At 28.1% G+C, this 27,177-nt stretch overlaps 1 protein-coding gene across 1 annotated transcript; it reads right to left on the bottom strand.

Moving 5' to 3' along the window:
* Positions 1-83: 83 nt before the first annotated feature.
* Sb (Stubble) lies at positions 84-24,527 on the bottom strand. The gene is made up of 9 exons (XM_065498684.1): positions 24,417-24,527; positions 7,187-8,109; positions 6,457-6,704; positions 5,952-6,316; positions 4,773-5,256; positions 4,459-4,648; positions 1,160-1,457; positions 931-1,080; positions 84-854 (listed from the first exon to the last, which is right to left on the bottom strand). Exons 2-9 carry the CDS (start codon positions 8,086-8,088, stop codon positions 720-722), a joined length of 2,772 nt encoding a protein of 923 aa, XP_065354756.1. The 5' UTR covers positions 8,089-8,109; positions 24,417-24,527; the 3' UTR covers positions 84-719.
* Positions 24,528-27,177: the final 2,650 nt, after the last annotated feature.

The following is a 27,177-nucleotide window of genomic DNA, read 5'->3' as shown; positions in this document are numbered from 1 at the left end:
AAAGTTTCCCATGATCCACTTTGATTAATTAACTACTCATAGTCATTTCAACACTTAAATATTTTCAATAAATAAAACAGAAATTGTTAACTCAAAAACTTTTTATTGATATATAATTGAATTATAATCCTTGTTTTTGTTTTTTTCCTTCTTTGGGCAAGACAATATATGTTTTTTGTTTTTATTTTAATTATTATGGTCCTTTTTATAAATAAAAAATAAATTCACTTAATAATACTAGAAAACATTACAATAATTCTTTACAATTGAATTTTAAGCTAAAAATGACTCTCAAGTGTTTTTTTTTGTTGTTTCATATATAAATAATAATACATAATATTCATGTATAGTAAGTATGTATGTATGTATTTATGTAATACTATATACAGCTGGAATGGATTTAAATTTTTTTATAAATTATTTGAGAAGAATTTGAATAGAATTTCATTGATGAGAATTGAATTACATAATTGAGCAATAATAATTGTGTCTAACTACATTTTAATACATATAATAAATAAATAAAATCACACGTAAATTAAATAAGAATAATAAATGAGAATTTTAGAAAAATAATAAAAATAAAACAATATTTCAACAATTGAGTTTTAGATATTTACACGTTTGATTAGTAATCATAGTAATCATTGATAATAAAAATAATAATAATAATAAAAATAATAATATTTTATATTTGTGGCTAGATAGTGGAAAGCTTATCACGTTACATTTTCAATAATCCAAGGCACGAATTTTGAAATACGCGTACAAACGCCAGGCAAGTTGGCCTCAGCACAGCCTATTCCCCACGATATAATGCCAGCCAAAAAATAACGACCATCTTGAGATTTTACCTACAAACAAAATATACATAAATCAAATTATAGTTATATTATAGGTTCGGACTATAATAAATATTAACAAACACACCTGTAGAGGACCACCGGAATCACCTTGACAAGAATCTTGTCCTCCAGTCTCGTAACCAGCACATAAAAATATTTCCGGTATAAATTCTTGTCTTCCTGCTCTTAGGAACATACTTTTGCAATTGTCATTACTAACAATTGGTACCGAAACCTATTCACATTATAAAAAGTAGAATGAGATAAAGTGTTTTTATATGCATACATTTATAATTCTATATTTATTTACATACCTCTTGTAAAACAGAGGGCAATGTGCCTCCTTCGCTAAGTCTACCCCAACCAGTTACTGTCGCGTTCATGCCGATTAGCAAACTGTCTGTTTGCGGTAGACATATAGGACTTACATGAGGTGCAAATTCTAGTGGTTGCTCTAATTTAACCAGAGCCAAATCATATTCATATGTAAAGAAATTGTATAATGGGTGCACAACCTTTTTGGCAACACCTCTTTCAATGTAGGGTAATTGTTCCTGGACGTGAGAGAAATCGTACTCGCCCACACGTATGCGAATTTGCGAAATTAATAAACTGTAAAAAAATATGGAAAACATGGTTTAAAAATATGTATCGTAAAAACGGAATTTATATTCACTAGGATCGCCAGGTGGCCGAAATTCGACCGCTTTTTACCACTTTTATGGAAAGAATTTTTAAATATTTTTTTTATATTGTGCACATCTAACCTTTTAAAGCATATAGTATACGTTTCATCAATATTGATGGACAATAACATACTTAAAAGTGTACCACAAAAAAACGTGTGGCCTATTTATATATAAGGTTCCTCAAAATTGATAAAAAAGATTTTTAATCATTTAATCAACCCCAAAACAACTGGATTTTATAAATATTGTAACTATAACACTATACAACAAAATCAAATTTTTTTCAAAATTACAAGGTCCGACCAATAAATTTTGATAGAGGAGACAAAAAAAAAAGACACGTGTATCGGCGTTTTGAAAGTTTACATCTGAATTTCATTTGAGGGCGGGTTAAAGTTTCCCAACTTTGGCACATTCTTATTGTTAATCTTCATAAGAAACCATATGATTCTTACATTTTAGGTATAAAATGTGTTTAGCAAAGTTATGTAAAATGTTACGAAGAATATTTTTGTAGAATATGTTAACCCTCTAAATCCTCAACGCATGGGTCTTTTTTGTCCTTCTTTTAAAAAATGCAAAAACCACCATTAAAGCAGGGATTGAAAGGGTTAAACTGTTCTGCAAAAAAATTATACGTAAAATATTACTATAAGTCCCTGAATACATCAAAACGGAAAATTCAACCAGAAAGTCAGAAAAAAGGCATAACAAAAGATAGCATAGGGTTAATTTCGCTTTTATTAAGAATTTTATTTTAAAGAACATTTAAAGAACAAATGCGAAATTAACCCTAAGCTCTCTTTTGTTGTCTTATTTCTGACTTTCTAGTTGAATTTTCCGTTTTGGTGTATTCAGGAACTTATAGTAAAATTTTACGGAAAATATTTTTGCGGAACATTTTAACCCCTTAAATCCATGTTTTAATGGTGTTTGTTGCTCTTTTTTAAAAGAAGTACAAAAAAGACCCATGTGTTGAGGATTTAGAGGGTTAACATATTCTACAAAAATATTCTCCGTAACATTTTACATAACTTTGCTGAACACATTTTATACCTAAAATGTAAGAATCGTATGGTTTCTTATGAAGATTAACAATAAGAATGTGCCAGAGTTGGGAAACTTTAACCCGCCCTCAAATGAAATTCAGATGTAAACTTTCAAAACGCCGATACACGTGTCTTTTTTTTGTCTCCTCGATCAAAATTTATTGGTCGGACCAATTAATCAATTAAATTATATCCTGTGTTTTGGAAATTTTGTGGATCTGTTACAATATAGTACACAATTTGCATACATTTTTGTTTAAATAAATCAAAATATAATATATATTAGAAAATTTAATAATGTTTCTTAACCGATGTTTCGCAGTTTCATATTTTCTGTTAATGTCTAGCTCATAAAATGTAAAATGTAACTAACACATACTGGACACATCTGATCTTGTAAGGTAATGTGGTAACCAACAGCAGTTCAAATATTTATTTTGTAAACATGGATATTTATTAGAAATACTTTTTTTTGTGAAAAACTTGTGTTTTAAATATTCGGTTATAAAAATTGTAGAAATTACAACGGAATGACAAAATTATCGACATAAGTATATATATGGTGAAAGGTTTATGATATTTATCATATCGCACTGGTTCCTCTAAAGAGCGTCAACTCAAAATTTTTCAATTTTCACTTTTTGCAAGAAATCGATGTGCAGTGGTCATATCTACCCAATATAAAAATCTGCAATCACTTTCTCTACTCTTTCGCCAAAAAATACAGTTGTATCTGTACAGTTGTTTCATTGTAATGTATTGAAAATAAAATAGTTTTTTGCTTCTACTGAACATTTTAAATTTTTGAGTTGACGCTCTTTTGAAGAACCAGTGCGATATATTTTAGGAAGATTCACGTTTGCAATATTTCTTTTTTTCGTTTTTTTTTCATGACATCTCGTATGAGTAATATAAATTGTGTAAATATAACTTATACGTTTTTATAGTGTTTATAAAAAACCGGTTTTTTGGTTAAACGATGTTTTTTACGTAGAAAACGTAAAATCGGTACTTTCAGTTTTGTAGTCAGGAATGATTAATAAATATAAATATTCAGGGTTCTTTATGTTCTCACTTTCACCATTCACCGTATTTTTGGAAGCATAATTTTTATTTATATTTTTATAATTTTTTTCATAATTATATAATTAAGGTTGTACTTAGCTTCTAAAAATACAGTGAATGGTGAAAGTGAACAGGAATAACCCTGATTAATTTTTACAAATGATTAATAAAATTAAATTTAAAGAATAAAACACACTAATCAAGTCAAGTTTATGGAAAATTAACGTTTAGTAAAATCATCAGATCGTTTTGAATGAACCAAGTGATAAAAACCAATTAAATCAGTTAAATCAAGAAAATCCGGTTTTTCGGTTAACCGGTTTGCAAACACTAACCTTGAATCAAGCCTGGCACATATTATAAATTAGTCACTAAAAATAGTTCTCTAAATGAACCTATTCAGATAATTGAATGCTTTTGTTAATATGTAACATTGAAGATAATTTTACTAGTACAAAAATGTACTTTGACAGCTACAATAATTCTTGCTCCGATTCAAATAAAACTTAACAGATGCAATAAACTCTACTAGTAGAAATATGAACTAGAAATGTTTACAATACTGCATTTTTAAACACATACGAGCGTTCGATCGCAATTTGTTTGCAACCAAAATAGTTTTAGTAATATAAAATTCAAGCTTAGCTGAATACTATTTATACGTTTAAGGGCCGTTAAGTATAAAAACTTAACTTAAAGGTAAACTTAACTTAAAGTTAACGGTCCTTAAACGTATAAATAGTATTCAGAAATTCTACGTTCGAGGGGCTAACATAGATAGAATTATTATTATAAATAAAAATTACATACTCATCAACACAGTGTCCTGCTGTTGCAATCCAATTTTCATTTATAAGAGCCCCACCACATCGGTGTGTACTGGAAAAACCAAAGAAAGAGGTGCGACGCACTGACACCTGCCAAGGCCAACGTCCAAACGCAGCACTTTTACCACCTACAATGCGTGTTTCCGGTCGCGTTAAAACGGGTGTTCCACATTCTGTAATTTTGTCCAATAATTTTTATAGATCAACAAAACAATGAATTGATTTTTCTTTTTGTTTATTATTTAAACAATGATTTATTAATTTACACATAAACATTGTAGAAGAAGTGAAACTTACCACTACGAGCGGCAGATATGGTCTTAATAGTGGCGCTATCAATGTCCAAGTGATCACCAATTTCATTTGATTCAATTGAGCTGAGATTATGATGTGGTGGTAACGTGTTCGGAGATGATGACGCTGCAGTTGTGGATGTTGTTGTTGTTGTCGTAGTCGTAGTCGTAGAAGGTCGCTGAGAGGATGTTGGTCTCTGTGATGTTTTAGTTGGAAAAACAGCTGTTGTTGTAGTTGGCTTAGACGCCGCTGCTGTTGTTGGTTTTTGACTATAATTTGTAGATGTCGTAGAAGAAGTTGTTGTTGTTGATGATGGTTTTGTAGGAATATACATTGATGTCGATGGTAAAGTTGATGACGATGATGTTGTAGACGTTGTTGTTGTTGTTATTGCTGTACTACTGCTTACGCTTGAGGTAGGTTTAGTATAGGGTTTGGTTGCATTAGGTGATGGCTTTGATGTTGGTTTAGTACTTTGTGCAACAACCTTTTAATATGCAAAAGAAAAAAGAACAAATAAAAAAAATGATTTAGTCATCTTTTGATTTGTGATCATAATGACGTCGTCTAATGACTCCGCCCATAACGTACAATGTGTAAATACAAAGTTCATCCTTTCCTTATTTTAATTCTAATTCTACTGTTACATCTCTACAAAGCCTGTGGTCAAAGAAACAGACGAACTGAATCCACTGACTGTCAGCGAAATAAAAAAGAAAACCTACATACATGAATATAAATTAGTATTCATTTTGCCATTAAGCGAAAAGAAAAGCTAAAAGGACGGGCGCAACACACAAACTCACAAACATCTAGACAGTAAGAAGTTTTCGGATCCGCTGCACCGTTGATCTGAGTCACACTGTCTATCTGGTTCTTTATGCTTACAGAGTACAAAACAAACATACACAAGGCACACTCAAGTCTATCCTACACATGACGATGGAGCTCTTGTGTTGCCACACCCAAAGCCAAGACAATCTTTCATCAGGTATTTTCAAACAATAAAACGTCCCCTTAGGCCATAAATTCATTATCCCTAACGCGAAGTAAGCCTGGCTGGCTGGCTGGCTGACTGGCGAGTGTGTGAGTGAGTGAGCGATCGAGAGAGCGAGCAAAAGATTATGCCAAAATGTAATATTTAAGTAAAAGTAAATGACCACAATGCCTTCAATTACTTACCTGAGGTTTTGTTTTTGTGGCTGTTGTCGTCATCATTAACGTCGTTGTTGCAGCAGTTGATGAAAATGATTCAGCTGGATTCTTGGAAGGCTTCGGTTTTGTAGTGGTCGTAGTCGTCGTTGTCGTTGTGGTCGAATGCGTATTAAATGATGGTTTTTGTGTTAATTGTTGTTGCAGTTGTTGTTGGTGGGTTAACCAATTGAGAGCCGTTGTAGGCTTTTTACTGGGTTTCGGTGGCTTTGGTGGCTTGGGCGGTTTAGGTCTCAGTGTTGATGGTTTATCCCATGCTGGTGGCCTTGGTTTTGTAATAAAATTTGGTTCGGTCGTCAAGTGCCAATGTTGTTGTTGCTGTTGCTGGTGATTAACTAAAAATAAAAAATTCATATAAATTTAGTTCTCAGCATCTAAGTGATTTTCGAAGGCATTCATTTTCTCTCTAGTCGAATAAAATTACAAATTGTCCTCGGAGAATTGAATAAATATATTAGGTTGGTTCATAATTTACTTGTTGTCGCTGAGGCAATACTAGCCGATGATTGTAGATCTCCCAAAATGGAATTCGATGTCCACAATAAGGACGGATCATCTGTTGTGGTGGTTGAGGTCGTACTTGTTGTTGAGGCCGATAAAGCTGTACTTGCATATGGGGGCTTAGAATGATGTGGTTTTATAAGCGCTCCTTGATGATGTGGCCCCGAGGGTCTTATGACCAATGTGCCGGCTCCATGTGGTCTTTCTATTGTTGTCATACCGCTAAAAAACAATCGTTATTATCAGGAAATAAAAAAATTATAGCTAGGTATACATTAGGGTCACAGCTTTTTAAAAGTTTCACAAATATAAGAAATAACATAGCAAGGTCTTGCGAACATTGAATTAATGAATCATGTCATATCGTCATAAAGTCCTAATATTTCACGAATCAGCGTCTAGTTGGTTACGATAACACAATAAACATAGCAGAGTATTATGTTAGGTCATTTTTGAAATATTAGGACATTACAGGATACCTTGACATGATAGGAGACCTTGTGAATTGATCAATTATTTAATTTTGGTTTAAAAAATTCACGCACCAAATCCGGTTATATTATTACATTATTAAATAATCTCGTATATTTCTTAACTTATGAGGTGAACTTATCTGTATTATACTAGTAAATTTGGAGCTATGGTGGTATTTAAAGATTCAAAAAAGTTATTACCCAAGTATACACATGAATGTATGTAATTACCTGATACTAGGACGATGGGGATGTTGGGGCGGCCGTGGCCTGTGATTCATACTACCGATACCGAGTGGTTTGGTGGGTCTGGTATATGAAAATGTATTCTGCTGCACTATGTTCTCGGTGTAGTTGTGAACACAGCATGAGCCAAACATAAATGAATCGACGCACATGCCAACATGTCGGCCTTCGGACTTTATACACTCCCAGACAAACATACAGGTTCCTTCAATACGTCCCGTAGAGCAGGGCTTCGGGCTAATTTTGAAATTTTGACTTCTTAACAAATTGTCGTCCAAGTTGTGTTGGAGCTGGAGGCCATTGTAGCCGAAGGCTGAACCGCCAATATTATGAGGCTGTCGAAAGTATGAATCTTCTTCGTCCTCGTTCGAGTTTAAAATTGAGCTTTCACTATGTCGAAAATTACTGCTAAAAACACTCGCCTCGGCTTGATGATGATAACCTCTGGCCGGTTGTAAATCCCCATAGGCCGCCAAAGCCAATGGCAAATGCGTTAGCCTATATAATAGACAATTGACTAAAACTAACGCTAATAATACTTCTAGTATTTGGTTGATGCAGGACTTATTAAGAGGCCAACGTATATTTAAATCTAAATGTCTCCTCCGTTTCGATAACGAATCATTTTTACTACTATCATGCGGATGAGGGTGCGGGTGTGTGTGAAAATTTGTCTGTTGCTGAAGATGTTTGTTGAAGAGATGAAATGCTTCCGAACCATTTGTATTTGCTTCTTGAGGCCGTAAAGTGTGTGCGCTGTAGTTCGGTGCTTGATGATTTTCATTTTGTCTCGTGGCAGTCTGTTTATTAGCACCATCATGATCATTATTATCATTATCATCGTATTTATTGACTAGCCATTGCCGACTATAGCGATTCCTCCTCATGTTTCAAGTGGATGTAGTGATCTAAAGAAGCAAGACATAATGACAAGAAAACAAAAGTGGCAGAGATGAAAAAGAGTTAATAATAAAAATGTCTTCTGATTACATTTTACCACTTATTCAAGAATTTCGAAAGTTGTTAATTTCTTGGACAAATGTTTTTGAAATGTTCATTTTTTCATTGTTTTTTCGTTTCATGTTTTTCTTTTCTTGCTTGATTGTATGTATGTATGTATGTACATGCATATAAATATGTATCTATGTATGTAACTATCAAATGATTAACCATTTTCAACTAAGATACAAGATTGCGTGAGTCTATGGTTTATAAGTTTAATTGTTAATATTTCTAATTGCCATCATCACTATTATTATAGTCTACCACTAACACTAATATTATTACAAAAACTATTGTATCTATACCTACATATCTGTAGATACAACAGATATTGCAGTCATTTTGTAAAACACACACATTCATACAAATCGCATTTGTATCGACAACTATTTGAAGTCTGTGTGGTGCGGTGATGGTATTTACTGTTTTGCTCATCTCCCCTTTCCCCCACTCCCCCCATTGGCTGTTTTCTATGTACACAAATTGTTCATCAAAAGACATAAATAAGTAAAGTTTGAATGCATCAAATGCGTTGATTAGGATGACCCCAGTTGTATGGATGCAATTAAAATGAATGTAACGTTTATGAAAAGATAACAATTCTATAAATCATCATTGTTTTAGCTGGATCAAAGGACTTGTTAGTTTTTTTATATTTTTCGTATTTGTTACTAATCTGCAATTTCGGTATGAAAGGTTTTTAAATTACAATTTTGTTTAAATTTTCAGAATCTGAGGTGATCATATTCGTCTAAAATTTAAATTTGGAATAATTTTTCTTTTCAAAATTCTTTGCATATTATCACTTTTTCAATAAATATTAGGAAAATAGAAAAAATATAAAAAAGGACTTTAAGTTCTTTGATTTTGATTTCTTAAAACAGCGTATTTTGGGGCCATCCTAATGATCATGTACTATTACAGTCATTGATAACAGCAGTTTACAAGGTTTTTGCTCATAACGTGAAACAATCGGGAAAAATATTGAAAAAATTCAGGAGGTCTTCAAAATGTGGAGATATTTATTTAGAAAAAGAAAATACTAAAATAACAATAAAATTGCAACAAAAAATTTAAAACGAATAGTGTTAATTTAATACTGTTTTTATAAACATGTTCATTTGTATCCCTCACGACACTCCAACTATAGTCTCCTAGCACATGCAGGTCCCAAAAACTGTGGTACTTCTGTTCAAATGCGGCACAATGAAGTCGATCAGAAGAAATGTTATAATAAATCAGTTTCTTCTAAACTCTGAACTGGCAAAATGATTACAAACATAGCGTACAGGGGCCACAAACTTTCAGAAAATGAAACTTGTTAACATCAAAGTTGACCAACTTTAGTTTGCAAAGCTTTGTAGGGCTCGTAACTTGTACAAATACGTGCAGATATTAAATGAATTTTCGTTATAAAGCAAATAGTTATCTCTTTGAAATTTTAGTTTTAATTTTGAAATTTTCTAATTTTACCTTTACTCTATTCAGAAATAATTTTCGTAATAGTTTTCAAACGTTTTTTCTAATATTCAATAAACAAACTAAATAATTTTTTAAAAAAAATATAATACTGATAAAATAAACACCCTACTTCAGGCAATGACTGAAAATAGTGATTGTTTTTAACAAACATCTAAGTTTATCATTAAATAAAAAATTGGCACATCTAGTTTTCCAAATCTTTTCACAAATTATAATAAATATATTTATTGGAATATGTACATCTCCCATTTAATGGCTCAGAATCATGAACAGTGGAGCAAATTTTGTAAAATAGTAAAATTTTCTGTTTTCAAATACAAAAAAAAAAAACAAGTAAATATGACATTATATTCGGCTATGACAATTTTTGGGGAAAAAAAGATTTTATAAAAAAGAATTTTGGTGAAAAAAAATTAATTTGTTTGGTTTTATAATGATCCAGAATATATATACTTTATGGGTCAAACATGAAAAATGTGGAAATTACAAACAGAATGACAAACTTGTATATTCCCTTGGCACTCATGGTGAAGGGAAAAATAAAAACATATTTTTCTTAAAATGCCAGAGATCTAAAACCATAGGGTAAAAAGAGACGAGACGTAATTGTCAAAAACATAAGTCTGTTGTCAAAAACATAACTAATGCAACAACAAAATACATAATAGTTAATGTATTTTGTTGATTTGTTATATTTTTGTTTGACAAATTGGAGTGTCTCGTCTCTATGTATGTATAATTCTCTATGTCTAAAACCCTAAGTCTATTGCCAAAAATCGAATACTAAATTGTCATAAACATTTTACTTGAAATTACTTCAAGTTGCTTAAGCAACAAATACGATTAAGTAATAAATTACAATTTGTAGATATAGATCACAGATAATTTCAAAGATTTACAAATGAAAAATGTTTGCAAATGTATTAAATTACCTGAAAGAACTTTGTAAATGTTATGACCGTCTTATGAGAAACAAGCAATTCAAGTATCTTGTATCACTTCTAAAAACAAATAATTGTCACTCGATAGAAAATGTCTCTAACATGTATCAGTTTAGAAACCCTATTAAATACTTCTTACACAAACACTTACATATCTATGTGTTTAAATACATACATATGTATGTAAGTATTTATGTATGTATGTGTGTTTGTACATCTATTGCAGTTATTGCTGTAGTAGTACATGTTATTGGCAACATTTTTTTGTAAGCAACCAGTGACTGGTTTAATTGCAGCTTTTCACTTTTGCTTTAAAATTGTTTATTAAGAAAACAAAAAATAACGAAACATTTTTTTTTGTCTTGCTCTTCCACGAAACTGCAAGAGCAACAGCAAAATATTTTACCAAATGCAATTAAAAGCTGTGCGTTAGTAATTTGCTAGAGGCTTTTCGAACTGTCTGTCTGTCTGTCCGTTTTTTTTTTTTGTTATTGTTGGATGTCTGCCGTATGATCTACATCGCATATTTTTAGGGATTGGTATTATATTCACTCTTTAACACAAACACCGGCTTAAGTTTTTAATTCTGTATTTTGGGTTTGGTTTGACATTTGCTTGCCAAATACAAAATATGTATGTATACGGTGGTGTACGACATACTCACAAATGTTTTTGGGGACGAATCTCAATTGGGTCGGCCGACAACCACAATTTCTTTCTATCTCATGTAGATGACTCCACAAAAAAATGATCGATGAAAGTTGACTTTATTTTAAGTTACAATAACCATTTCAGAGTTTTCTCATATTCGTTTCAATGTAACAAAATGCAATTCAGATATAATATCATAGTGCTTAAAATTTTGCATCAAACAGCATGAAATGAATTTCCGAACAAATGCAACCATCACTAGTTTTTCTGAGTTTATAAAGATTTTTTGTACTTTTTTCTGCCACAAAATATTTAAATTTAAGCCACATTTTTTAAACCAACACAAACTGCTAACAGTTTAGCTTGTTTTGGAGATATAGTTTGAGTCGCTGGCGGGATTCGAAAAATTCGAATATGCTTGGACTTGCTGAGAAATTTATTTCATGACATTTGTTTCAGCTTTCAAACACCTATCTAGAAATGTACCATAATTTATTAAATATGAGATAACTTAGCAAATAAATTTGATTTTTTTTTATTGTTTTCAAAAATAAGAAAGAAATTGTTCGTTCGCATTTGGTGAGCCAGGCCCTTCGATTTTTATTTCATTTATGTTGTGTTTCCAAGACGGCAAGGTTATACCTATCCACTACGGGACCAAAAAGCTATTAAAGGAATAGACCTAAGCTTTCTTTAAAAAAACGACCCATTTTGAAAAAAAAAGTCAAACAAGTTACAAAACATTTATTTTGATAGATATTGAACTCGCATCCCACTAAGCGACCAAGTTTTAAGAAATAGCTATCTAAACTATTTGGGACACATTTTTGTTAAGAACAATAGGTAATTACATGGATGAGAAAAACATATGTTTGGCCAAAATGTCAAATTAGGGTATCCATTCGAATAATGATCTTCAATTAATCGAATAATTCCTTACGAAGAATTTAAAAATTACCATTTTCTAATAACGAATTCTGAAGAATAATCGAATAAAACAACAAAAAATATTTATTTTAATTTTTTCATTATTATGAATTTAAATAAGTAATAATATCTTATATTATAATAACAAGTTGTAATCAAAACAAATGGATTTGTCACAATTTACGGGTTGCGTTCATGTTTTCCCATACAATTTGCATTAGAACTGAAACCAAATTTTGTTAAAAATTAATGGTTTTGTGTCATCCTGAATTTTATTTAGAATCAGAAATAATGAAAAAATACAATGGTGAAATATTGACAGAATCGCAATTATATAGTAAGCACGCTATACATATGGCCGTTAGTGGTACTGTTTTTGGTAAAATTACTAATAATAATGTTAATTCAGAAGTACGTGAAATATTGAAAGTGATGGCGAACGTGATATAGAAAATGTTTGTGAACACTTAACGAAGAAAAATCTTCTTATTTTACATTATTTAACAAATTTTAATTATTCGAATAATTCGATTAATTTTACACATCTAATCGAATAACAAGTTAACAAGAAATCTCTTGTTCGAATTATTCGTGTTTATTCAAAGAAAAGGAAAATCGAAAAATTTGGATACTATATATTAAAAATACAAATTTCATTAGCGTTTATCGAAGCGCTATAGAATCGAAAATAATTTTTTTATATATTTTGAAATTTCATTTGAAAAAAATTTACAAATTTACCATAAAAAAAAAAAAAAAAATTAATTTTCTTATATTACATATTTATATTTTTTCACAAAACAATACATATAATACTTTTTTGGTGTGTTACTAACGGAATGACAAAATCAATATACCCCCAATTTGTTTGATGGTGGTTAAAAAAATACTAAAATTATTCTTACGAATAATATTTTATTGAATAATAAAACAACTATGACTATAATAAATAGAGTGCCGACTTTAAAGAAGAACTTCTAAACGTGATTTTATTTTCTTGTTTTGATTAGGATCATTAAGGAAATGATTATGTTAGTCAAATCAAGCACATGTGAATGCGGCCTTAAACTAAATTTAATATAATATAGTAAATGGTATAAAGATAAAAATACGCAAAAATCTATAGCTGAGTTACGGGTTTATAGTTTAGTATGGCTTATAGTATATTTTCCCAATTTAAGGCATTAAAATTTTATTTATTTTATTTTGTTTTCTTTTTAACAAAATATGGGTCAGTTCCTGGCTAAAAGAATTTATATGTGCATATTTACTGGTTTACTAGCGTGTCTTTTTGGTTGGCAAGTTTAACGCCCATTTTTGTGTTTTGTTATTTTATTTTTATTTTTTATTTTTTTTTTTGTTATGATTCTTTATTTTTTTTTTTGGTTTTGGTATAAGATCTGGTTTGTGTGCCAATGTTAATGGCCAACTTAAGAAATGTTCATTAATCTAGTTTTGAAAATTTTATAAATATTTAAATGCTAATTGATACACACTGATATTTCGCTTTATAAAAGTTCAATAACCTCATATTTATACATGCATAAATACACACATATATACAATAAATAAATAAATTATTGAATGCAAAGTAATCAATATAATTTTTATTAATTTGCGAAATAATTAGTACCCAATGTAAATTGTATAATTGTGTAAAAATTCATTCAGAAAACTTCAGCAAATAGCCTTAAACAAGTTGTACAAACCATTTATCATATTTTACGTGTTTAAATGACTTAATTAAGTGTAAATGTTTTTCTATCTAATAGCGAACATACTAACTTTTCTTAATTATAGATGGAATGAAATATTTAAATATTCTATTCATTGTTGCCAACTATTTAAAATAGGTCAAATAGCACACGTACATTGGATGATATGCAAAACTTTATGTGAAATACTTAATGGACTTAGTACAGTTTCTTATAAATTGTTTGCAAAGTTGCTCTCAAAAGGCAATGGAGCAACTTTTTCGATATCAGGAGTAGATGACAATAAATTTAAAAATTTTCCAATATTTCTTTAAAAAATTTATGATTTATGTTTGGCACTATTATATATGTATTTAATAACGTGATTATACTCAATTTCATAACTTTGAAATTTTTACACAAAAAAAAATGGACTTAACACCTGTGTATACCACAGTATAACACAATGATTTGATTCTATGACAACCGCGTATACCCTACACCACCATAGTGGTATATTGGATTAGTACTTATGTTTGTAACGTGCAAAAATATTGTCCCAACATTTACCTTTAAGTGTACCAATCTGCTCAGGATCACTTTCAGCCTATTGAATTTGGTTAGAATCGGTTCATTATTTCTACTAGCCCCTATACGATTGCCCTATCTGAAAGTAGTTAAGCTCTCATAAATACCTTATTTACATATATAGATATCCAAACCAAATTATATAATTATATAAATAAGTTTTATATAAGCCGAACTCGCACCACCAAATTTTGTGACGATCGTGACATAATTATTTATAGCTTTCATATAAGGCCCACTTCCGAAAATCATTTTAACGAGTATAGATTTCTTAAAAATGTTGTTATTCAAATAAAATTCAACACACATAAGTTTCATAAATACAGAAGATATTTTTACGGCAATTGATGTATAATTAGAAGGGAAACCAAAATATGCAAATGCATGTTTTTACTGGTGAGTCTAATGAGCTTCAGAACTATTTAAGAATTTTGGCATCAATTTGTTAATGCATATTTGACCCTTAAATGCACATTTTTGCATATATTTGTTTTAAGAGCATATTTTCGCTGTTGTGTTACAGATTTTTACTTCCTTTGTTTAAAATTCAAAATTGAAAAATAGATGGCTTTTTTTTAATATAAAATAAGCACTATTTTAATAATAGTGTTATCTAAATATCAAATTGTAATTCTAATTCAAACTTAACCGTTCTAAGTGTTAAAGAAATATTGTCTTTTAAATTTGCTCCTATAATATCAGTTGATGTCGTAAGAATATTTTCTATGTATAAAAATGTTTTCAGATCCAATAGACAACGATTTTTATTTGAAAATTTAAGTCAATATTTTGTAATTTATTGCAATAATAATCTTAATTGAAGAAGTGACTTTGTATTTATATAAAATATCATCAAAAAATACCTCTCGAGGCCTTTTCATAGCTTAAGTTCCTACTGTTTTTATGTTGTATTTATTTTTTGTTATACTTGTTTTAGTTCATTTTATTTTTGTTTATTTTATGTTACTTTACCTTTTTAGAAATGAATTGTATTGATTTTTTTAAATAAAAGTATATTTTTTGGTTAAAAATTATGAAAAAGTTTTTTTTTTAAGAGCATATTTTTTTAAATTTTAAGAGCATATTTTAAAGTATTTACTGCATATTTAAAGCGCTTAAAACACTTTTTTAGAGCATATTTCCGGTTTTCCTGATAATTAGCAATAGCTTCCAAATAAAATTTAAATGAAAAATGTTTATAATCATCTTATTGGTGTTGGGTATCATATGGTCGGGCTTGACCTACTATATTTTCTTACTTGTTATAGTTATTCTAACGTTTTTCATTAAAATCACAATTTTCATAAAAAGAGGACTTAGCATCTTTCAATGACAGAACTGAACTTTTATAAATATTATCTAAAAACAAACTAAAATTTTATTTTACTTTAGAAATATCGCCTGCGTTTTAATGTGAAAGAAAACATTTAAAACATGAAGACAAGAAGACAAGAACTTTTATTTATTTTGTAATATTTTTAGCATATAATTTGAAGTACATACAATGCTACTATGACAATAATAGATATAAATTATTAAACCTGTATATAAATAACAATAAATTGCATTTTTTTTGACAAAGTTATTTTTGAAAAGAATCTACATACATTTATGACTCTACAAGTACTGATGCACAATTATGCATTACAAAACTTTTATACTGTATGTAATAAATTTCTCTTTTATTTAGAAAATTAATAGAAATTTCTACTTCATTAGGTAGCTCTATAAAAAGAGTTATTCTTCTAACATTCTTTTTCAATCTCACAAATCCATTTATGACCATATGTTTGAAAGACAATGATTTGATACGTTTTAGATGTTTTTCTTTTTCCTCCAAATTCTTTAGTTCAATTAACTTTAGCAGCAGCAGCAGCGCTTTGCTAATCGTATAAGTAGTTACCAATAAAATGAAATTGATCATACCTATTTATGTATGTTTGAATGTCGCTCTATTTGTAGCTGTAGTAAGAATTCTAACCACTTTTTATACGCACTAGAATTTTTAGCTTCTAACGAAAGCAATTTCGTTTATTAGTAGTAGTCTGAGTGTGTTCAGTACATATTTAAAAGGAATTGTATGTCTATTAAATAATTTCATAGATACAAATATTTTGAAATCGAATTAGTGTCCTTAATTTGATGGCTTTGGAATGATTTCTCATTAATTCTATAAAGCAAGCTGATGATGTTTATGATTAAAATTTTAAATTGAATATTATAGATCCATACTGTTACCATGCATTTTATGTATTATAGAAACTAAAAGTCATTTAATAGAATTTCTTTTATTTCTTTCTTTCTTTGTTCAACTACATAGATACATTGTCTGTCTAGGTCTGACACGCGTTAATGTAATTTTCTTTTCATTTATTTTTGATCAATCAAAAAGCCACCCGCCGCCATTCGATTCGATGCGGATATTGTTGTGTCTTTCAATATTTCTATTCAAAATATTACAAAGCGTTTCCATTGTATACAAACACACACACTAAGTAGGTATTCTTTTTTGTTGAATTTATTTGTATGAAATCGAATGTTATTGAAGATTTCGTTGCTGTCTTCGTTATGTTATGATCATTATTGATCACGTGTGGCGTTGCAAATCAAATTGATTGATAAAGAAAAGTGTGTTATGTATGTATATATGTACACAAAGATACTTACTACATAAATACAACTACATACATACATATTTAGTTAAGATGGTCCATTGGTAGCAAGTGCTTGTCAAAAAGATTTTGGGATTTTGTGAAAAAAAAAACAATAGATGACATGACATTCACTTAAGGTGAGAGTTTTTTTATTTTAATTACTAATGAAATTTTATAATTTTGGGATTTTATAAAAGTTTTCAGTTCGTACTTTGATGTTAAAACTAAGATTATAAAAAAAGTTGTCGAAAAAATATCAAAAATTTAATGTTGAAAAAAATCCAATTAAAACAGTTTTTGTATTTCATTTCCAAATAATTTTTTAAACGAAATTTCAAAACATTACAAAAGTTTTTTTCGATTTTAACAAACGATAAATGAGGATTCAAAATACTGCTTTTTTGACCCAAAACTCAAAACTGGAATAAAAATGTGCAACATCTAAATGTTATTCGATTTTTCTAAAAAATTTTAGCATCCTTGGGAACATTGAAAATCCAAAAAAGCATAACATGGAGCACCATATTATATAAATATTTCATAAGATGGAAAATGAATATTGTAGAAATTAAACTAAAATACAATGTAGATATTACTCGTGGTGAAGTCTATAAAAAGTACTAATTTCGCAATATAATAATTTTGCTACAATATTAAAGTAGTTAGAGTCATTTTATTATCAAAAGAAGCACTACAGACACACAAACTAATAAATGTTAATATTTTTAATCTTATAAATCATTAGAGGTGTTATTATTACATTGTTTTGAGTTAAAAAGGCGTTTGCCATAAATGTTTAAACATTAATCTGTTCACTTTTAAAGTAATTTATTTTAGAAAAACACTTTCTGTTTTTATTTAATTTTTGTTTGCACTCGTAATTTGTTAAGTAATAAAATGATTGTAAGTAATTGTACAAGATATGTAATATAATTTATACACATCTATTCTAAAATTGCTTTATTTCTATTTAACTAATGTATTTGAATTAACAAACTAAATTCCAAGCTTCTTTTTAATGACTGTGGATACATGCAAGGGCTTGTTTATAACGAAAGAAACAAAAATGTTAATTGCTTGAAATGTGAAAATGTTAAATTTAATCCACTTGTATTCAAATGTAGTTTGATATTTACATTCACTTCTTGACTAAGTAGATCTAAAGTTTTGTTAGCAGTGGAGCATTTCTTTTATTTAAGTGAAATTATTAAAGTATGTAAATCATTTAGGATGAGAAAGAAATTCGTTAAATAAGCTAATTAGTTGTTAAACCATAAAAAAACAATCACATTCAAATGGGGTCATAAATAGACAAGCATACATATTTATGTTTTATAATTTTATAATTTTGCTTATAAATAGTTAATAAGCAAACACACCTTCAGTTATTTAAGAACCGCTCTTTTGTAGGTTAATTGCAAGAACTGTCGAAATAGCAGCAGCAAAACAAACGAAATATTTTATTTTGTGATAACAATTTAATCATGAGTTTGAAACATTTAAATATCTAAAAATATAGAGAAATATGTATAAATAAAACAACTCACTCAACCTACATTAAGACTTTATATACATACAGACATCCACACATTAAATAATATGTATCTACATATGTATGTATGTCTGTAACATCAACTTACACTTTTTTTTATTATTTCCATACGTATGGAGTATGTACATTTTTAAAATAAATTTAACGTACATTTCAAAGAGTTTATATTGCATAATTTATTTTTTTTTTCTTCTGCTTTTTCAAAATGACACAAATAAGTCACGCATGCTTACAAATAATTTACATTGCACAGAAATAAAGTTGATAAAGCAAAAAAAAAAAAAACAGAAACAGAAACAAAAATTACTTTTATTTAAAGTTTAAGCAATAAACAAAAACAAAACGAGAGCATGATCAAACAGTTTGTTAACACCAAAATCATTTAGCTCTTTACACTGGGCGAAATAGAAGTGTTGTCACTTTACATTTACACAATGTGCTAGCGAATACATACACACCTACACACCTACATACGTAACGTTTTTGCCACAACAATTTCAATTTCAGTATATTCCTCTATCAATTTACTAATCCCTGTTGATTTCATTTAACATTTTACTTCCTCACAGTTCCAGTTTTCTTTTAACATCAAACGAGAGTTTGTGTCTCAAGTCTTTTGTTTTTCAAATCATGTCCCAGCAGTTCTAGGAGACTTTCCCGAACAAATGATTTTACCTGTCATTTTGGGTGACAACTAGTTACATAACTGGATTTCTGACTAGCTATTTTATCTTGACCTTTTGGATTACAATGAGACTGTCTGATAGCTGGTCCAAAGTAGTCAGCGCATTGGATTCACATAAATTGACTATTTTCATCATTCTAGGCTACATGTGCAAAAATAAAATAAATTTTATGAGAATTATATCAATAAAATTAGCAGTTCAAAATAAACGTTTTAAGTGACTACTATCTAGATTAACGAGAGACACTTAAGTGTGAATTGTCTTCACGCTGTATCACAAGGGATATATAAAGTAACCAATTGACTTCTCTCCACACTACAAAGAGCATATTCGTGTCAAATGACCAAAAATATATCAATTGGAGTCAGCCAAGTGTTCAGACATTAGTGACAATTACTATCTATAAGGGATACATTGTCTACTTGCTTGATTGCTGGGGTATTCAATTCTATATTCACAAACATACACATGCACACTAGGACAGGCACCCGCATTTGTACTGTTTGAGAATAGTTCAGTTTGTTTAAAATAGTTTCATAAAAATTGTTCTAATTTTTTCAATAAAACTCAGTACGAGTATCTAAGGACTATATATTGAAATCCTTCTATCTTAGAAAACAAACGCTTTCAGGAGAATATAAAACTGTTTATTTCGCTTATTTAAAAATTTTACTACAACAAAATGGACTTTAATTTGTAAAAAATTTAAAGGCAACACTGTAATTTTACTTTTTTATTATTTTATTGATTTATTAAATTTAAAATTAACTTCAGTAATGGAGACCCAGCATTGCTGCATAATCAATACATTTATGACTGTTGAAACAGTATGGGGACTATGTGAAATCATGAATCAATATTGCATATTTGCAATATCAGACAAACTTTATCAAAAAAAAGTGTATGTGTGGAAAATTTCAGCCAGCTAGATCTTTTTGTTTGGGACCTATCGTGTTTTCAATAGACAGACGGATGAACAGACAGACAGAAATATCTAGATACTCTTAGAATCTTATGAAGAACCAGAATATATATACTAATCTGGATCTGTGACAAATATTTTGATTTGTTACAAACATAATGACAAAATCAATAATGACAAATCAATATATAAACTTAACTCATTCTGATGTTTTTGTGTTAAAATCACAAACACATAATAATACTAAAACATAAATACATAAACTAAATATTTGCACTCACAGTTATTAATCTGGTTTCATTTAAAATTATCATCGAACTACAGTAACTTATAATTTAAGAAAATTTCATAAAAGGGAATTTTTGCAAATAAAAAAAGGAAACAAAATTATTTTAATATCATTATTTATTCAAAAATAAACAAAATTAAAATAATAGTTAGTCGATTATTTACTAAGGTATATAAAAGAATGAAGTAACCGATTTTTTCAAAAAATAAAAGTAGTTGGAGTGGTAATTTAGTGGATAGAGATCAGAGCTACAAATTAATTAATTTAAGCTTCACTAAATTCACTAAAATAGTAATTCATAATTAAATTAATAAGAAGTAAATTCCATAAAACCATTCCCAATGAAACAAATTCTTAAGCTTTATTCATAGTTTTTATTTGAATAGAATTAATTCATCGTTGAATTAATTCATAATAAACTTCATTTAACATTTGAATGGTTAAATTCGTGTTAATTAAAATCTAACTCAATGAAAATATATGATATTCATTCAGTCGAATTTCGACTTTTGTTTTTAATCATATATGTATATAAGGATTAATTCTATGGAAGGAATTAAGCCTATGAATGCATTCGTATTGCATTCTTTAAATGAATTATTAAGACATATTGCAATAATTCTTCATAACAATAAGAGTAAAACTATTTTTAATTTGATTGTGAAATTCCTAATTGTTTTAAAATTAATTTTATTTATTTAAGTCTTGGGTAGTTAATGAATTAATAAAATTGTTTAACAAAAATAACTAATTTAAATCATTCGCTTTCACAATTAAATTTTTGAACTATGAACTACACCATTTTAAGTTGAAATTGAGAAAATACCAATTGATATTGAGAAAATCAAATCAATATTGAGAAAATACAATTTTAAATTAAGCAATCCAAATTAATGTTGAGAAATGACAAATTGAAATTCAAATTAATATTGAGAAAAATCAAATTGAAATATCCAATCTGATATTGAGAAAAATCCTATTGAACTTCAGAAATCGAAATTAATATTCAGAAAATGAAAATTAAAATTCATAAAATACAAATTGATGTTTGAGAAATAATAAATTTCTATTCGGTTTAAATTTTGTACTCGTAGTAGGTATTTCATAAGAAAAAAGAAATTAAAAATTGTCATACATATTTTTATTTTCTCAATTTCAATATGTGTTTCCTATTAATTTAGATTTCTCAAATTCAATTGGATTTTTCTCAAAATCAAATTGGATTTCTTAATTTCAATTGTTGTTTTTTCTCAACATTAATTTGGATTTCTGGATTTCAGTTTGTTTTTTGTCACTATTAATTTTATTTTATTAATTTTCTAAATGTTTGATCAAACTAAATAAAATGTGTATTCTCTTTGTTTTACAAGTTTTTTCTATACTCATTCTGGCAGTAATGTAATGTTGCCGTACATATTTATACCGTGGGACATTTCCATTACCAGAAAAAAAAACTTTAAAATGAATATCAACTTAAACCATTAATTTAATCGAACTACTTCAAAAAAACTTTGAGAGGTCCGCTTATATTAAATATGGAAATGATTTTTTCAAATCAGAATGTTAGATTATTTTCTATAAATATTAATATCAATAGAAGTTGCTATGTTAGGTATGTACTATGCACTTCCAAAATTTATTTAAGAACTTAAAATTTAAATTTGTTTTAAGTCAAAATTTTCATATTTTAAATAAACATTTTTCAGTCAAATTCGGTTATTTCAATTGTTATACATCGTTGTCATGATTGGAGCAACAACATATGATCATCACAATGATTCTGAATATTGTTACTATATGAAAAGAAATGTGCCGAATTTATTAAAAATATTCCTGGGAAAAATATAATGGGTATAATTTAATGAAAGTTTTGAAACCCCTTATTTTTGATGGACTTTTTACAAAATAAACTTTTTAATACATTTAACTATAAAAACTTTTAACAAAATTTATGTAAAGTATACACATTTTCCTATCTGTTGGTAAATGGACACAAAACTTAACGTCATAACGCATCACATCATCATTCATATGGATATTATTTTACAATGACAACGAATTAATTCTTTTATATTTCTGATGTCATATTAATGCTTATATGTAGTCGTACTTATGCATATGTATGTATGTACTTATATACATATGCTGTTGCTATTTGTAAGTACATACATATGTATCTATACTAGGATAATCGATTCTTCGACATTTTTTAGAAACCGGTTTTCGGTTTCTTCGAAAAATTGGAATTTAATATAAACCGGTTTCGGTATTGATTTTTAAATAATAACCGGTTAACCGGTTTTTTTTGCAAAATATTAAAACGCATAGAAATACAAAGAAAAAATTTTTTATTTATTAAAATATTATATATTAAAACCAAACAGTTCATGGAAAAACATAACAAATGAAAAAAGAGATCATATAATTATGATAAAGAATTAACATGTATTCTAATAACAAAAAATAAGCCGTTATTTATAATTTTGATTAGTTTTTTAACCTTCACAAGGTCTTCGGGTGAAATTTGATCCATTTTGAAATTAAAATTGAATTTTTTCTAAAAGTAAGTGGTTAATATTTTTGATATTTTATGAATTTTAGTTAACTTCAAATGTCAACAACTACGTTAGGTTTTTAGAAAAACAAATTGGCAAAAAAATATCTATTAAATTTTTGGCACTTAAGGTCTTTGGGTAATATTTGACCTGGAGCAAAAAACTTGAATTTTTGTTACGCACAATTAAGTTAAATGTTTTCAGAGCTTTGCTGAACATTAGACTTGTATGAAAACTGCGATTCCTCGGCTAGATACCAAAGCAATGTTTTTCTTATCCTTCATAAGGTCTTCGGGTCAAATTTGAGCCATTTTGAAATTAAAATTGAATTTTTTCATAAAGTGAGTGGTTGATATTTTTGAAATTTTATGACTTTAAATTTCAAATGTCAAAAATTACGTTAGGTTTAAAAAATTGTCAAAAAAAATATATACATATTTTCTATTGGGGTCAAATTTGACCCGAAGATTGTTAACGTCAGCAAATGTGAACTCATATGAAGGCTAAAATAATCTTTTAGGAATAAAACATAGTATATATGCTTTGGAGTATATTTATTTTTCAAAGTTAACGTTTTTAATACTCTAAGGTCCATTATTACAACTTGCCTTTAATGGCCCAATAGTAAAAGTCAACTTTAAGGGTAACTTTTTCTATTGCTCAAAGTTAACTTTTACTACTGGGAACTCAAAAGCCAAGTTGTAATAATGGCCCTTAAACTCATAAAAACACACTTATAGAAAAAACCGGCTATTCAAGGAAAAAACCCCGCTTTCTTCGATATTCGAAATGTGAGCTCTTCAAAAAAACCGGTAATAACCGGTTATTAAAAACCGTGTCGATCACCCTAATATGTACAAAATAATAAAAATGAAATACATACATACAAACATTCATACATACATAAGTAAATAAGTAAGTGGGTATTTTTCTTTTAGAGTTGGGTTAATACTACTGTTATGTCATTTTAGTCGAATGTTATTGTTGTTACGTGTTATTCTGTCATTATTCTGCTTGATGGCTTAAGGTAATGTTAGCATTTTTATTAAATTCAACAAATTTGTTAATAGCAAAAACAACAACAACAATAACAATAATAATAACAAGGAATTTCATGGGTATATTTTTTGTTGCTTTTTTGCGCTCTTTAAATATTTTTATCTGGGGGTTCAAATACTTAATATTAATATTTAGATAAATACACATGTACATAATCAACATACATACATATGTATGTATGTATGTAGTTATGTAAGTAATTTATTCACTTACCAAGTTTTTTGTTTTTCCAATTATAAAATTACACACAATCACAATCATCAAGTCATCGATCGATACATGAACAAGGAAATAAGTGTAGGTATGCTTGAGTAGTAGTAGATGATGATCAGCCAGTATCAATAAATTTATTTGATTTTTCTTTAAAACGTTTATAATTTACTAGTTTTCTAATGAATAGTTAGTTATATTTTTCCTAATGACGTGTTACACATATTATTGTAACTGCAACTAATTAATATAAGTTTACATTTAGAAAACAAAAATGGAAAAACATTGAAAATAATATAGTAATGATGCTTTAATTGACTCTGGTATTTTATAGTCTTTTCGATTTAGGAATATTTTTGTTAGATTATTTTTCAAAATTTCTCCATTTGACTTTTATTTGTTTGTTTGTTTTTTGTTATTGAATGCAATACGATTTTCTCTCACACTCTACGGTTTCGGTGCATTACACTTGAGTTATTTTTATTATTTTTGAATGAATTGTTTAAGTTTTCATGCCACAAACACAAAGAAACCAACAAACAAAATATATTAATAAAAAGTGAAAAACTATTACAACAAACACGCGGTATGTTAAATATTTTCATTTCATTTTACTTTATTTTGTTATATATATGTAACTACATATATACTTTTTTTAAACAATCTTATTGTTAAAACACAACTTCAGGTCTGCTTTTTTTTGTTGCCAATAAAATTTTATGATGAGTACAACACTTTTCTTTATTTATTTATAACTTTGTTATTGTTGTTGGTGTTTTGTTATAAATAATTAATAAATTATATCATTTTCTCTTTTATTTCTCATTGAATTTTCTTTTGTTTTTATTTTGAAAACTGTTTAAAAATGTAAATAAAATCGTTTTATTTTTATTATGGGCAAAATACGCTTATTAAGTTTGTGTTATTTTTTTTTAATAAAATAAAGAAATTAAAATATTGCTTCAATTTTTTATTGCACGTTTAACTTTTTTCAATTTAAATACACTTTTTTTATTACTTATTTACTTTTTTTTATTATAAAATCGTTACTCAGTCTTTTAGTTACAAAACTTTTTTTTATTATTGATTTTGTGTAAATGATTGCGCCCTTGGCTGGTTTACATCCTCCGAATATGTTTTTTTCAATAACAACTGCAAAATAAAAATAAAAAATAAAAACATGTAAAGTAAAAGTTTTTCTGCTTTAATAAAATAATCGTAACAATTTAAAATCTTTAACAAAGAAACATAATCATAAAAATATAAAATGAAATATACATTGTACATATGTACACAATTTAGGAGGGTTATCATTAAATTTGATTAAAGCTTTTAATATGAAATAAAAACTTGCCAGTTAATCACTTAATAGTAGCGTGTGTCTACGTTTTAAACTAATTATGCAAATTTAAATGTCTAACTTATCGCTATTTAAGTCTGAGCATTTAACTTTACTTCTGGTCTTTCCACTAGCCGCCAGTTTCAAGACACAATACAAAACCCATAGAAAGCTAATGAAAACATTAACAGAGATTGTTTTATTTTAACAGCTGAATACTATTGTTTCAGCAAATGTTAAATCTTGATGCTCGCAATAAACAAAACGATCCCAAAATTGATTTAGATAATTTGACTAATATGTCCAAAAAACACGTTTAAACTATAAATTCATATTGCTTGCATTGGTTACCGATTTATTATGTAATCTGGTATGATGATTGATACATATCTATGTATATTTAAATTTATAAAAAACTCGTATTTTTTTGAAATGAACAATATTTTTTATATCATGAAGTCCATCAGACATCACAAACAAATTGACGATTTTTATCGTATTCGGTAAACACATGCACATTTTGTGTCATATGAACATTTTCCTTTATATTTCTTTTAATTTGGAAAAACTATCGATTTTAATTTTAGGAAAAATTAAAAAAAGTAGAGGTAATGTGTGATGATTATGTAGGATTTTATTGTTTTATGTAGTGGATATTACACTTTAGACTACATAATTCAAAATATATGGTTATAAAAAAACAGATACACTTTTCGAAATTTGTTCCACCTAAAATTATAATTTTTTTCTTAAAAAGTGTTAAATGGAATTAAATCGTGAATAAAATCGTGATTTTTTTAAAAATTTTAAAGAATAAAAATGGAAATTTCCAAAAGATTCCAAAGGGTATGTGTTTTCTGAAATCGGAAGACCAAAGGTGAAAAACTAGTATTTTTCTGTGTTCTTTGGTGAAATTAATGATATAAAAACAAAAGATTGGGGAAACAAACCTTTTTTTTAATTTTTTAATTAATTAATTTTGTTGTATAGAAATTAGTTATGAAAAACGGTACTGGTTTTAATCTATTGGAATTACACGAATTTCCTTATTTTATATATCGTTAGCTTAGTGAGCAAACATGGCAATATCATTTTTCATGAAATTTAAGATATGAATACAAAAAGTTAGAAGAAGGGAAAATACACTGATATGCAAAATAAGGCCACCAGAATGTGCATTCAGGTGTTTTTAAAATATTTAAAACAAAGGAGTTTAAAACAAGCATCAATTTTGCAGAGCATATTCATATATTTTGGATATCAAATTGAATTTAAAAAAAACTTATTTAAATAAAACTCCAACAGCCAAGATTAAAAAAAATATTTAGAATAACACGTTCATTTTCGTTAGATTTGGATACATTTAAAACTTTTCGGATACCATTCAAAAGGGAAACATAAAAATAATTAATAAAACTTCTAATG

The sequence above is a fragment of the Calliphora vicina genome, chromosome 1, assembly GCF_958450345.1.
Source record: "Calliphora vicina chromosome 1, idCalVici1.1, whole genome shotgun sequence".
Taxonomy (NCBI): domain Eukaryota; kingdom Metazoa; phylum Arthropoda; class Insecta; order Diptera; family Calliphoridae; genus Calliphora; species Calliphora vicina.
This window is presented reverse-complemented; position numbering and strand designations above follow the sequence as displayed.